Below are 14990 nucleotides of genomic sequence, written 5' to 3'. Positions count from 1 at the left end.
GCGACCATGGTTCAATTCCCACCACTGACTGTAAGGAGATTGTACGTTCTCCCTGTCACTGCAAGGGTTTCCTCTGGATGCTCCAGTTTCCTCCCACAGTCCAAAGATGTATCGGTCATTGTAATTAGTCTAGGATTAAATTGGGGATTGCTGGGCGGGCATGCCTCAAAGGGCTGGAAGGGCCTGTTTATAATATATAAATAAAAAAATAAAGAGCACAGGAGCAGGCCATTCGGCCCAATAGCTCTGTGCTGATCTAGTTCCGTTTAGACCATAAGACAAAGGAGTAGAAGTCGGCCATTCGGCCCATCAAGTCTGCTCCGCCATTTTATCATGAGCTGATCCATTCTCCCATTTAGTCCCACTCCCCAGCCTTCTCACCATAATCTTTGATGCCCTGGCTACTCAGACACCTATCAATCTCTGCCTTAAATACACCCAATGACTTGGCCTCCACTGCCACCCGTGGCAACAAATTCCATAGATTCACCACCCTCTGGCTAAAAAAATTTCTTCACATAAGACCATAAGACAAAGGAGCAGAAGACATTTGGCCACGTTTGGCCTATATCTTTCTAAACCTCGCCTATCCAAATACGTTTCCGAGCGCTGTATGATGACCTATGTTCCGTGTTGTTTGAACTTACTCTGATCTTGCTGCAGGCAAGATTAAAGATAAACAGATTGAAAGATTAGCTTTATTTGTCACATATCAACAGAAACACACAGCACCATTTGTCCCGATGATCAACACAGTTCAAGAATGCGCTGGGGGTGCCAGCAAGTGTCTCCCATGTTTCCACTACCAACATATCATGCCCAGAACTTACTACTAACCCTAATCATTGCAGTCCTGCATAGAACACAGAACACAGAACAATACAGTACTGGGCCTTTGGTCCACAACGTGGTGCTGACCCTTTAACTTACTCCAGGTTCAGTTTAGACCATAAGACATCGGAGCAGAATTAGGTAACTTGGCCCATTGAGACTACTCCACCATTTCATCATGGCTGATCCAAAGGTTGATGACACAAAGGTTGGGGGTGTTGTGGATAGTGTGGAGGGCTGTCAGAGGTTACAGCAGGACATTGATAGGATACAAAACTGGGCTGAGAAGTGGCAGATGGAGTTCAACCCAGATAAGTATAAGGTGGTTCATTCTGGTAGGTCAAATATAATGGCAAAATATAGTATTAATGGTAAGACTCTTGGCAGTATGGAGGATCAGAAGGATGTTGGGGTCCGAGTCCATAGGACACGTTAAGAAAGCATACGGTGCATTGGCTTTCATCAATCGTGGGATTGAGCTTAAGAGCTGAGCGGTAATGTTGCAGCTATATAGGACCCTGGTCAGACTCCACTTGGAGTACTGTGCTCAGTTCTGGTTGCCTCACTACAGGATGTGGAAACCATAGAAAGGATGAAGAGGAGATTTACAAGGATGTTGCCTGGATTGGGGAGCATTCCTCATGAGGATAGGTTGAGTGAACTCGGCCTTTTCTCCTTGGAGCAACGGAGGATGAGAGGTGACCTGATAGAGGTGTATAAGATGATGAGAGGCATTGATCATGTGAATAGTCAGAGGCTTTTCCCAGGGCTGAAATGGCTAGCACGAGAGGGCACAGTTTTAAGGTGCTTGGAAGTAGGTACAGAGGAGATGTCAGGGATAAGTTTTTTACGCAGAGAGTGGTGAGTGTGTGGAATAGGCTGCCTGTGGTGCTGGTGGAGGCGGATACACTACTGGATAGGTACATGAAGCTTAGAAAAATAGAGGGCTATGGGTAACCCTAGGTAAGAACAAGTTTGGCACAGCTTTGTGGGCCAAAAGGCTTGTATTGTGCTGTAGGTTTTCTATGTTTCTTCTTCTATGATCCACTTGCCCTTTCAACCACGTTCTCCTGCCCTTTCTCCGTAACCTTTCACACCCTGACTAAACAAGAGCTTTCAACATTTGCTTTGATTTTTAAAAATTTATTCATTTTTGGGATGTGGGCATCGCCAGCTAAGCCAGCATTTATTGCCCACGCTGAGTGCCCTTGAGAAGGTGGCGATGAGCCACAGCAGTCCCTGAGGTGCAGATACCTCCTTCATAATCCTCCATTTTTTCTATCATCCATGTGCCTATCTAAGAATTTTGGAATTACCTCTAATGTCTCTGCCTCTCTGGCATGCTGCCACAAAACAATGCATTGATTAATATCAGAAATATTAAACCTGATTCTGATTCAGTTTAAAAGGTGTGGATTGCAGCGGGAGGGGGGAGGTGTATTGGTGAGTAGGTCTCTGAGCTCACCTTGCATGCTGTTCCCACTGGATCCGGTGCAGGTAGGTGGCGGGGAAGCCTGGGGTCGAACCACAGGAGCGAAGGCGCTCTTCTGTTTTACTGTGGAGATCAGGTTAACAGGAAAGAATGAGAAATTGTCTGGGGGCAGAACTAACACAGGCAGAGGATGGCGGAAGGGCAGCCCGAGGGCACCATGATGACACGAGAGCATATACCAAGGGAATAAAAGTTGGCACTCAAGGAGGGCGGAGATGCCAGTCTACTCACCCAGCACTAAGCGAGTTTTTTATTGCCCTTGAACCCCAGCATTAGTTGTCCAGTTGAGGTCTCGAGTCACATACCGACAGTACCAGTGAGATTTAATTTTCTGAAGATCTTTGATGAACCAAGTTGGTTTCTATAACAATCCAATCTGTCCATGATCATTATCACCTGACTTTATTTTCTGTCCAGATTTATTAAATTAACTGCACTGATTTTCTCAGATGCCTTTCAGGGTTCCCAGCCTGGGGTCTACGGACCCCTTGCTCAATGGCATAGGTTGGGAACCCCTACGGCTTAAAAGGATTTTGATCTTGTGTCTCAGGATCCAGATCTCTGGATATTTAGCCACTACGCTGTTGGATAGGTCCGCTGTAGTGAATTGCCCATGTAGGTCAATAGTGTATGGGAGTGTGTGTGTGTGTATATTTATCCAAGGCCAGTCCATCTGTCAACAGAGGGACAACATTTATTCCTTCCACTCTCCATCGGGCTGAAGTGTCAGTGAGAGTAATGCAAACCCAGCTTTTCAGGGGATAACAAAGAAACTCAGCAGGCCGAGCAGCCTCTATGGAGGCAGAGGTTTGGTTGATGACTCAGTATCAATGCAGGCTGATGCAATGAAATGTCAACCATTCCTTTGCCGTCCACCGATGCTGCCTGACCTGCTGAGTTCCTCCGGCCTTAGATTCCAGCATCTGCAGTCTCTGGTGTCTCCAACGACGGTCCACGGACAGCTCTGGGGGACTTACTGGCATAGGGGGAGTTGGCAGTCGAACCGTTGAGGAAGCTCGGGGAGCCCGGTATTCCCAGATTGGCCATCCCAGTGTTCCCGTATCCGTTCATGCTGCTGCTGTTGTAGCTGGACTGCTGTGGAGTGGAGCTGGTCACATAGCCACGGGGAGAGACGCTGCTGGTGTTGCGGGAATAACCTGCACAGGGATAAATGATCATTAGTCCTGCATGTACACACACGCACACACACGCGTGCATACACACGCATACACACATACACACATCCTCACATATAAACAAACATATACACATGCATACACGCACAAATACTCACACACGCAAACATACACACATACAAGCATACACACACACACACACACACACACACACACACACACACACAAACATGCATAAACATACTTACACACGTACACAAGCATACATTGACAGGTGTACACACACATGCACACATGCCTTCACACATGCTTGCATTCACACCCATGCATGTAAGCACACACGCACATACAGATACATGCACATATACACTCAGATACACAGAAACATATACATACACATTCACAACTCTACAACTCACATTCTCAGCATTATTTATTCATTTTTTATTTGCATGATTTATCATTTGCATATTGGTTGCTTGTCATGCATTTTCATTCTATCTCAGTGCATGTGACAATAATAAATCAGTTACCAATCATTTCTTCCAGGAAACTCTTTGCTTCCTCCCTTTCCACAACTACGCACATAGATACTCACACCGCCTTCATCCCATCTTCTCACCACCATAAAAAGGATGCAGTTCCTCTTCACCTACCTATCATCCCATGAACCTCTGTATCCGTATCCAGCACATCATTCTCCAAACTTCAACCATCTTCAATGGGATCCTATCACCAAACATATCTTTACCTCCCTCCCACTCTCCGCATTCTGTAGGGATCACTCTCTCTGTCACTCCCTTGTCTGTTCCTCCCTCCCCACTGCAAGCAGGACAACTGCTACACCTGCCACTTCGCCTCCTCCCTCACCACCATTCAGGGCCACAAACACTCCCATCCAGGTGAGGCAACACCTTACCAGCAAGTCTGTCAGAGTCATCTATCGTATTTGGTGCTCCTGATGTGGCCTCCTCTACACTGGTGAGACCCGATGTAGATTGAGGGACCACTTTGTTGAGCACCTTTGCTCTGTCTGCAACAGGTAGCATTTCCCATTGGCCAAATATTTAGATTCCAATCCCTATGCCCTTTCCAACATCCATGATCTTCTCTACTCTCACAAGGAGGCCACTCAGATTGGAGGAGTAATACCTCATATTCCGTTTGGGTAGCCTACAACCTGATGGCATGAACACCAGCTTCTGGTTATTTCTTACCAGTCCACCTTCTCTCTTTCTCTACTCCTCATTCAAGCTATCCTCTTACTCCTTATCATCTCACCTTCCAATTACCTTCTTCTGGTGCCCCTCTTCTTTCCCTTTCTCCCACGCCCAGACTCCTCTCCTATCTGATTCCACCTCCTTCACCACTTTACCTTTTCCACCTATCAAACCCCCCCATCTCAGCTTCTCATTTCACCCCCCTCCCCCAGCCAAGCAACTTACCCCCACCTGGTCTTACCTATCACCTACTTGTGCTGCCAGCTTGTACCTCTTCCCCAACCCCTGCCTTTCTTAGTGTGGCTTCTTCTCCCTTCCTTCCTAGTCCTGACGAACATCTTGGCATAAAATGTTGACTACTTATTCCTCTAGCATTTTGTGTGTGTTATCTGAGCATCGATTCAGAGGGGTAAATTTGGATCTCAACATAAAAATAAAAGATATTTAATTAAATATATATATATTATTTTAAAAATGTTTAATTTATGACAAAGGATAGGACCTTCCAGTCCAACAGGCCACACTGCCCAGCAACACACCTATTCAACACTATACTAATCACAGGACAATTTACGATGACCAGTTAACCTACTAACTTCGGGATGTTGGAGGAAACCAGAGCACCTGAAGGCGATCCGTTTGGTTCATGAAGAATTGTACAAACTCCTCACAGGCAGTGCCGGAATTGAAATCTGAACTCCAGACCATCCCGAGCTGTAATCGTGTTGAACTAACCACTATGATACTGTCGCACAATTTGCACAATTGAATTTAGTTAGGAGAAGGATGACCAGGATATGATTGGATTATTCTATAATTCAATTTCCGTCAGAGAAAGAAACATACCATCCTCACCTGGTCTGATGTGTATTTGACATCTCAATTTATCCTAGTGCACATTCATATACCTCTAACTTTACATTCTCTGCAAATTAAAACTAACTTTTACTCCAAAGACAGAAAATACTAGAACAACTAAGCCAGTCAAGCAACATCTGTGGAGGAAGAAACCAGTCAATATTTGGGGAGAGTAACTTTCCTCAGAATCCGAGCCATACCCTCTTCTTGCTATTACCGTCAGGCAGAAGGTACAAAAGTCAGAAGCCCCACACCACCAGGTTCAGGAACAGCTACTTCCCTTCAAACATTGGGTTCCTGACACACAACAACCCTGGTGAACAGCAAGAGACTTTTCCCACAACGGAAATGGCTAATACAAGGGGGCATCATATTAAGGTGATTGGAGAAATGTGTAGGGGGATGCCAGAGATAAGTTCTTTTACACAGAGAGTAGTGGGTGTGGGAACTCTTACTAGGTATTGTGGTAGAGTATGACAGGGGCAACTGCCTATTGCCGGGGCCGGGGTCGAAGCGCTCGGCAGAGATGGTGCTCGGTGCTCGGTGTCGGAGGGCTGGTTGGAAGCTCGAAGTGTTTGGACGGACTCAAGAGTCGGCTGTGGTCGGGTGCTTCCAGGATGCTGCATTGGCAAGTTTGCGGCGCTGGAAGCTCATGGCAGGGAGAGTTTCTCCCTTCTACCGTCTGCGTGAGATGACAGGACTTTGAGAGACTTTGAGACTTTTTTTTTACCATGCCCATGGTCTGTTCTTTATCAAATTACGGTATTGCTTTGCACTGTTGTAACTATATGTTATAATTATGTGGTTTTTGTCAGTTTTTCAGTCTTGGTTTGTCTTGTGTTTCTGTGATATCATTCTGGAATATTGTATCATTTCTTAATGTATGCATTACTAAACAACAATAAAAGAGGACTGCATGTCCTCATAATCTAATCTAATAATCTAATTAAGAAATTCTTAAATAGGCACACGGATGATTGAAAAATGGAGTGTTATGTAGATGGGTTGGATTGACATTAGAGTAGGTTAAAAGGTCAGGGGTGATGAGGTGGAGATACATCTCAACCAAGGAATTTGAAAGTCCCTCCTTCCCTCCGCTAGCCTGCAGGTCACCTTTGGGCAGGGTGTAGCCCCCCCCCCAATCAGGATCACATGAAGCCAAGGGAGAGGGATGGTCATATGAGAAGATGGTGCACTTCACAAGTCCTCGTTATGCAACCACTGTTGCCAGGCAGACAATCTCTGAAGAGTATTGATTAAGGCTTGGGTTACCCATCTGGCAAAGACACTGTCCAGAAGAAGGCAATGGCAAACCACTTCTGTAGAAAAATTTGTCAGGAGCAATTATGCTTACCATGTTTGCCTACATCTTATGACAGCGCACATTATGGTGGATAGGGTAGTTAAGAAAGCTTATGGGGTGTTAGCTTTCATAAGTTGAGGGATAGAGTTTAAGAGTCGTGATGTAATGATGCAGCTCTATAAAACTCTGGTTAGGCCACACTTGGAGTACTGTGTCCAGTTCTGGTCGCCTCACTATAGGAAGGATGTGGAAGCATTGGAAAGGGTACAGAGGAGATTTGCCAGGATGCTTCCTGGTTTAGAGAGTATGGATTATGATCAGAGATTAAGGGAGCTAGGGCTTTACTCTTTGGAGAGAAGGAGGATGAGAGGAGACGTGATAGAGGTGTACAGGATAATAAGAGGAACAGATAGAGTGGATAGCCAGCGCCTCTTCCCCAGGGCACCTCTGCTCAATACAAGAGGACATGGCTTTAAGGTAAAGGGTGGGAAGTTCAAGGGGGATATTAGAGGAAGGTTTTTTACTCAGAGAGTGGTTGGTGTGTGGAATGCACTGCCTGAGTCAGTGGTGGAGGCAGATACACTGGTGAAGTTTAAGGGACTACTAGACAGGTATATGGAGGAATTTAAGGTGGGGGGTTTATATGGGAGGCAGGGTTTGAGGGTCAGCATAACATTGTGGGCCGAAGGGCCTGTACTGTGCTGTACTATTCTATGTTCTATGTTCTATAATGATGATGATGACAAATGGTCAGTACAACATCATGGGCCAATGGGCTTGTACAGTGTTGTAATGTTCTAAATGTTCTACCTCAGAAATGGAACACTATGGTCTTATCACTGACCCTGTTTTATCTGCACTAATGCTTTGTTTTGCAGTCTTTTATTTTCTTTACTATCTTGAATAATTTATGCATAACTTAGTTCCATGTGCTGTCTGAACCTATATGCCTGTGATGCAGTTGCAAGTTTTTCAAACTTCAAAGTTCAAAGCATATTTATTATCAAAGTGTATATATATGTCACCATTTACAACCCTGAGATTTATTTTCTTGCAGGCATACTGAATAAATCCATAATGGACTAATAACCTTAATAAAATGAATGGAAGACCACACCAACTTGGATTTTCAACCAGTGTGTAAAAGACAACAAACTGTGCAAATACAAAAGATATAATAATAAATAAATAAATAAGCAATCAGTATCAACAACATGAGATGAAGAGTCTTTGAAAGTGAGTCCATAGGTTGTGAGAACAGTTCAGTGACGGAGCAAGTGAAGTTGAGTGAACATCCCCTCTGGTTCAAGAGCCTGATGGTTGAGGGGTAATAACTGTTTCTGAACCAGGTGAGGTGAGTCCTAAGGCTCCTGTACCTCCTTCTGATGGCAGCAGCAAGAAGACAGCATGTTCTGGGTGGTGGGGGTCCCTGATAATGGATGCTGCTCTCCTGTGGCAGTGTTTTGCGTAGATGTGCCAAATAGTGGAGTTTCATTGCTACCATCAGGGAGGATAACTTGAAGACCAATGCTTAATGTTTAGGAACAACTTAGGGGTTGACACTTCAAACACAAGCTAAGCAAACCGGTTCGGGGTCAGAGTGTCAAACCTGGGTCGTTGGCTTGCGACGTCTCTGAGATATTGACAGCCAGTTGGCCACTGAACGAGTTCACTCCCATCATCCCCGAGTGGCTGGATGTGTTGCCAAGGGACGGGAGTTGGTTGTGGCTCCGCGGGACGCTGTAGAGGGCTTCTGCGATATCTGCTGCTCGCTTCAGAATAATCTCCTGCCAGGAAAATTCATAATAAGAAAATAAGTTGCTTATTCAACCCTTCAATTTGTTCTGTAATTTATTGTGAGGGAGTGAAATCTGAGCTTCTTGTTGCTCACCATGTGGGTTTCCACAACACCAAAAGACAACAAGACAGAAGAGCAGAATTAGGCCATTCAGCCCATCGAGTCTGCTTCCCCATTCCATCATGGCTGATTTGTATTCGCCTTCAAACCCCATTCACCTGCCTTCTCCCCCTAACTTTTGACACTATTACTAATCAGAACCTATCAAAATTCACTTTAAGTATATCCAGTGACTTGCCCCTCACAGCTGTCTGTGGCAATGAATTCCACAGATTCCCTACCCTCTGGCTAAAGAAGTTCCCCCTTATCTTTGCTGTAAGAGGACATCCTTCTATTCCGAGGCTGTGCCCTTTGGTACTAGATTCACCCACTATTTGAAAACATCCTTTTCATGTCCACTCTATCAAGGCCTTTCAATACTCAGTAGGTTTCAATGAGATCTCCCCCCACCCCACCTCATTCTTCTAAACTGTAGCAAGTACAGGCCCAGAGTAAACAAATGCTCCTTATATATTAATGCTTTCATTCTTGTGGACCCTCTCCAATACCAGCACAATTTTTCCTAGAAATGGAGCCTAAAACTGCTCACAATTTTCTAAATATTGTCTGACCAATGCCTTACAAAGAGAGAATGGACAGGCTTTTTTTTTCTCCCTTGCAGTGTAAAACCTGAAGTGATGAACTTACAAAGGTTTATAAAATCCCAGATAAAAAAAATCAAATCTCTGTTCTAAAGGGAGATTCTTCCCACTTCCACCCTGACTTACCTCTCTGTGATACCCTGCGCTGTTATAATGATGCCGAACAACACTTCATCTTCAATCTGGGCACATTGCAGCTACCAGACTTCATGTCAAATCCTACAACTTTAGGTAATTTGCTTCCTCTGATCTGATATAAAATGTTTTCGGTCAAGATGGTGCTGAGCTGCGATGTCCATCGAGGTCGTGACTCAGACTTAAGTTGGGTTTTTTTAGGATTGTAGGGATAGTTTTTGTCAGCAGCGTCTGTCAAAGTCTCAGAGGTGGAAACGGATAAGTCTGGCCATCAGGGCTCTGATGAAGTTGTACAGGCCAATCCCCCGTACAATGGATACAATGGATTGCAGAAGGGTTGATGAGCTCCGGACAAACCATTGACTTCAGAGGACGATGGAGGCAGGAGGTCATCAAAGAGGACGATGGGGATGGGAGATCATCGAAGAGAACAATAGAGACAGGAGGTCATCAATGGCCTACACTCCACCCAGGAGCTAAGGGACCAAGTGAGCGAATGGGGAGTTAGGGGTCAGGTTAGGGTTTAGAGAGGTGGATGAGGAGGAGTTGGAGATCAGGGAAAGTAGATGAAGAGACAGGGGCAGGAACTGGTGGTTGGAGTCCAGGTTTGAACGTTCTGCAGTAAAAAGCCATTCATTCTTGGGGTTGGCAGGCACTAAGGATGAAGTCAAGCGATCCCCATAGTCAATGACCGAGATCGACAGGCCCAAAGGACACAGGCTGGTGACCCTCAGGTCAGCGTGTCCTGGGCTTAAAGGTCCTTGTGAGTCTGGAGTGTCCCCTGAACATCTTTAAGTTGTGTTGGTTGTTAATGTAAATGATGCATTTCGATGCACATGTGAGAAAAATTTGATCTGAATCTAAATGAACCACAGGTCGTGGCTTAGCATTAGTTGTATCTTAGGTTCATGGGGATGGTTTTTGAGGGGCAGCATGGGAAGTTAGGGGTCAGGTTAGGCATTAGAGACAGGGATGAGAGGTCGGTGGAGTAAATGAAGAGTCTAGGGCAGGAGCCAGAGGTCAGAACATTCCAAGGTTGAAAGCCATCTATTCCCATGGGGGTTGTGAGGGTGAAGACCAGTGATCCCCATGGTCAGGGACTGCTATTGGCAGGTCCTGAGGACAAAGGCTAATGACCCCTGGTTTGGCAAGTCCTGGGGTTGGAGGTTGTGCAGGCAGGAGTTACAAGGGCTGCTGACTCCACACATTGGCGAGTCCTGAGTCAGAAGTCTGTCCGACTCCGATTGCCCTCAGCACATCTTTAAGTTGTGTTGGTTGTTAATGCATATGACACACTTCACTGTACATTTCAATGTATTTTTGTAAGATAAATAAATGAATCTGAATCTGTTTGCATACATGTTGTGGCTCAGACAGTTGGTTTTTAAGTTCTTGGGGATAGATTTTGGGGGTAAGGGGTCAGGTTGGGGCTTAGGGACAGGGATGGGGTGATTTAGACATCAGGGGTATTAAATGAAGAGGCTGGGGCAGGAGCATATGGTTAGAATCCAGGTCGGAATGCCCCACAGTCAAAATCCAGGTGTGCCTGAGGGGGTCCTGTTGGCAGGCACTGAGGATGAAGGCCCAGGATCTCCGTGGTTGTCAGACCCTGAGGTCGAAGGCTGCTGACCCCCAGATCATCAAATTTGGGGTCAAAGGTCAGTACAGGCAAGAGGCCCAGGGGGCTGTAAACCCCCAGGTTGGTGAGGCAGTAGTCCATATGGTTTATCTGGTTTACCTCCTCACCTAAATTTGCAGTTAAAAGTCAACCTGTAAGGACTTAACTGTAAAAGTTCCTATCTCTGACTAGTAACTAAAGATAAACAATGAAATAATAACATTCATTCACCTACCTGAGGCAACATTACAGCCTTGATATTCTTAGAGATATCCACTTTTTGTGATATCTACCTCTCCTGAATAACTTATTGATTAAATGTAAGACAGTTATTACAACTACGTGGCAGGGAAGCCAAAATATCACATATAGTTTCCCTTTCCTCTAAACCTGTTCTGTCTATTTGGATAGGGGCTAGCTCCAGTTTCTTTTCCTCAGAGTTGAGGAATCAAGAACCAGAGGCCATAGGTTTAAGGCGAGAGGGGAGAGATTTAATAGGAAATTGAAAGGCAACTTTTTAATCCAGAAGGAGGTCTGTATTTGGAATGAGCTGCCTGAGGAAGTGGCTGAGGCAGGTACATGAACAACATTTAAAAGGTGCATAGATAGGAAAAGTTAAGAGATATGGGCCAAATGTAAGCAAATGGAACCATCTTAGATGGGAAACTTATCAGCATGGATGAGTTGGACTGACTGGCCTGTTAAGACCATAAGATAGAGAAGCAGAATTAAGCCATTTGGCCCTTTGAGTCTGCTCGGCTATTCCACCATGGCTGATTTATTATCCCTCTCAACCCCCACTCTCCTGCTTTCTCTTCATAACCTTTGATGTCCTAACGAAGAACCTATCAACCTCCACTTTATATCCAATAACCTGGCCTTCACAGCCATCTGTGGCAATGGAGAAGGTACAGGAATCTAAAGGTACACACTCAACAATTCAGGAATAGCTTCATCTGCCCTGGCATCAGGTTTCTGAATGGGCATTGACCCATTAACACTACCCCACTACTTTTTTTTCTCTTTTTGTACTTCTTAATGTTACATATTTTTGGGGTAGTGTTATATAGTGTATAATATATACAGTATATATATATTTACTGTAATTTAGTTTTTATTGTTATGTATTGCGATGTATTGTTGCTGCATAACAACAAATTTCATAACATATGCCAGTGATAATAAACCTGATTCCAATTCTGGTTCTGATTCTGAATTCCACCTATTTGCTACCCTCTGGCTAAAGAAATTCCACCTCATCTCTGTTCTAAATGGACACCTCTCTATTCTGAGGCTGTGCCATCCACTCCTAGACTCCCTCCCTGACCCCACTATAGGAAATAGCCTCTATCTAGACCTTTCAATGTCCGTACTGTATTCATTGCCATGGTGTATGACACTATGATAAAGGTTATGAGCCCAGGAATTGTCCTGGAGGTTATGAATGAACGAACATGTTGGTTTATCTCTGTGACTGCTTCTTAGCCGAGGAATAAACCCAGTTTACATAAATTGGTATGCGAACCAGCTACCCTTCCCCTGACTCTATCTACACTTCAGGAGAGCCACCAACATAACCTCCCTCCCTGGACAGTCTCCCTCTCTCTCTCTCTCTCTCTCTCTCTTTGCTCTCCCACTGGCTGAGATCTCCATCTATCCACAAGGACAGCTTCTATCCTGCTGCTATCAGACTCTTGACTAGTCCTCTCACACAGTAAAGATGAACTCTTGATCTCCCGCTCTATCTTGTCATGGGCCCTATCCTTTATGTGTCAACCTGCATTGCACTTTCTTTCGGCAACTGTAACACTGCTTATTTTACCTCAATATATTTTTGTATGGAATGATCTTTCAGGTTGGCGTGTAATAAAAGAGTTTCACTGCTTCTCAGTACATGTGACAATCATAAGCCATTTTCCAATACTAATAACACGATCATAGTAGTGTACTTAATATCCATCAATGGACATCACAAACAATCAAAATGAAATAAGGCCTTCCACCTGTGGAGACTGCAACAAGAACTATGTAGGTCAGACAGGACATCAACTCGTTTATGGGAACACAAACTGGCAGTATGTAGACATGATCCATTGTCGCTGATCTCGGTACGTGAAGACCGAGAAGGACGCCACTTTAACTGAGACACCGCATTGGTCCTGGCCAGGCACAAGAAGTTTTAGAAGCGTGGTTCTCTTCTGATCACTCTGTCAACGAATATATCGAAATCTACAAACCCCTCACAGCCAAAGACACGTGAGCCAATAGAACTCAAAAGTCAGCTGAAGGGGTAGCCAATTAGGTCACAGGCAAGCGAATGGGGGACTATATAAATGCGAGCACTCACAGAGAGAAGCATTAACAACTGCACACTGAGGAAGTCACCTCGACTGGTGATGAAACGTCTGCAAGCTAATTGCCAAGCTCGGTGAACACCGCAACATCATAAGGCCTTGCGCTAGAGGTTTAACATTTGGAGGCTGCTCCTGGGCCGTGCCCTTAGTTCTACATGCTTACCTGGTTGTTGTGGGGCATTCCATACAAGGCTTCCACCAGGTCAGCAGCTCTCTTAAGTAGAACCTCCTATAAAACAAGGAATGGTGGTTAATGGCATGTCCTGCTCTTTCGGAATGAGAGAAATATAGAGATTAGCGGTTAGCATACTGCTTTACAGTATGGGGGTTCAATTTCTGGTGCTGTTCCTAAGGAGTTTAGACGTCCTTGCTGTGATCACGTGGGTTTGCTCCGGGTGCTCCAGTTTTCTCCCACGTTCCAAAAATGTACTGGTGAGGGTTAGTATGTTGTAGGCATCTATATATGAGGTGTGGCAACGCTTGTGGGCCTCCCCCAACACATCCTCAGACCATGTTGGTTGTTGGCGCAAATGATGTAATTCACTGTATGCTTTGATGTTCATGTCACAAATAAAGCTAATCCTTAGTCTTTGATGCATGGTTAGACTGAAAATGTCAGATGGACAGATGGTGGATCAATCACAGGAATGAGATAGGCTACCTGGTTGAATGGAGCCACAACAACGTCAGTAAAACTGAAGAACTGAGTGTTGACTCCAGGGAGGGGAAAGAGGGCAAACATTGGGAGATGGGAGGGGAAAGAGGGCAAACATTGGGAGATGGGAGGGGAAAGAGGGCAAACATTGGGAGATGGGAGGGGAAAGAGGGCAAACATTGGGAGATAGGAGAGGAAAGAGGGCAAACATTGGGAGATGGGAGGGGAAAGAGGGCAAACATTGGGAGATGGGAGGGGAAAGAGGGCAAACATCGGGAGATGGGAGGGGAAAGAGGGCAAACATTGGGAGATGGGAGGGGAAAGAGGGCAAACATTGGGAGATGGGCAGTGGAGAGAATCAGCAGCTTTAAAATCCTGGGTGTTAGTATATTGGATCACGTGTCCTAGGCCCAGAACATAGATTGAATCACAAGGAAGTTGCACCAGTGTCTTTACTTTCTTAGGAGGTTAGGTAGGTTCAGCTTGTCACTGAACACCCTAACAAACTTCTACAGATGTACTGCTGAATGTATCCTAACTGGTTGGATGGTGGTCTGGTACGGCAATTCGAACAATGCAGGAATGTAAGAAGCTGCAGAGAAGGGGACTCAGCCCAGTGCATTATGGGTACACTCCTTCCCACCATCAGTAGTCTCGACAGGAGGTACTGCCTCAAGCAGATCATAGTAAATGTATCATCAAAGTACATATATGTCACCATTTACAACCCTGAGATTCATTTTCTTGCAGGCATATTCAATAAATCTATAGAATAATAACCAGAAAAGAATCACCTTGAGCATTCAGTCAGAGTGTAGAAGACAACTGTGCAAACACAAAAAAAAGAAAGAAAAATAATAAATAATTCAGCAATAAATAGTGAGTGCAT

The 14990-nt window shown here is 44.9% G+C and overlaps 1 protein-coding gene across 4 annotated transcripts in view; it reads right to left on the bottom strand.

Annotated features, from left to right (window-relative positions):
* The window catches only part of LOC140196863 (transcription factor COE3-like), a 498386-nt gene that overhangs the window by 10833 nt on the left and 472563 nt on the right, over window positions 1-14990 (bottom strand). For all 4 annotated transcript variants that reach the window (XM_072256750.1, XM_072256751.1, XM_072256752.1 and 1 more), the window contains exons 12-15: window positions 13610-13675; window positions 8450-8627; window positions 3301-3480; window positions 2297-2386 (exon numbers count right to left, since the gene is read on the bottom strand). In XM_072256750.1, coding sequence (XP_072112851.1) covers window positions 2297-2386; window positions 3301-3480; window positions 8450-8627; window positions 13610-13675 — 514 coding nt within the window. The remainder of the gene's footprint in view (window positions 1-2296; window positions 2387-3300; window positions 3481-8449; window positions 8628-13609; window positions 13676-14990) is intronic.

This window comes from Mobula birostris, chromosome 4, assembly GCF_030028105.1.
Source record: "Mobula birostris isolate sMobBir1 chromosome 4, sMobBir1.hap1, whole genome shotgun sequence".
In the NCBI taxonomy this organism is placed as follows: Eukaryota; Metazoa; Chordata; class Chondrichthyes; order Myliobatiformes; family Myliobatidae; genus Mobula; species Mobula birostris.
This window is presented reverse-complemented; position numbering and strand designations above follow the sequence as displayed.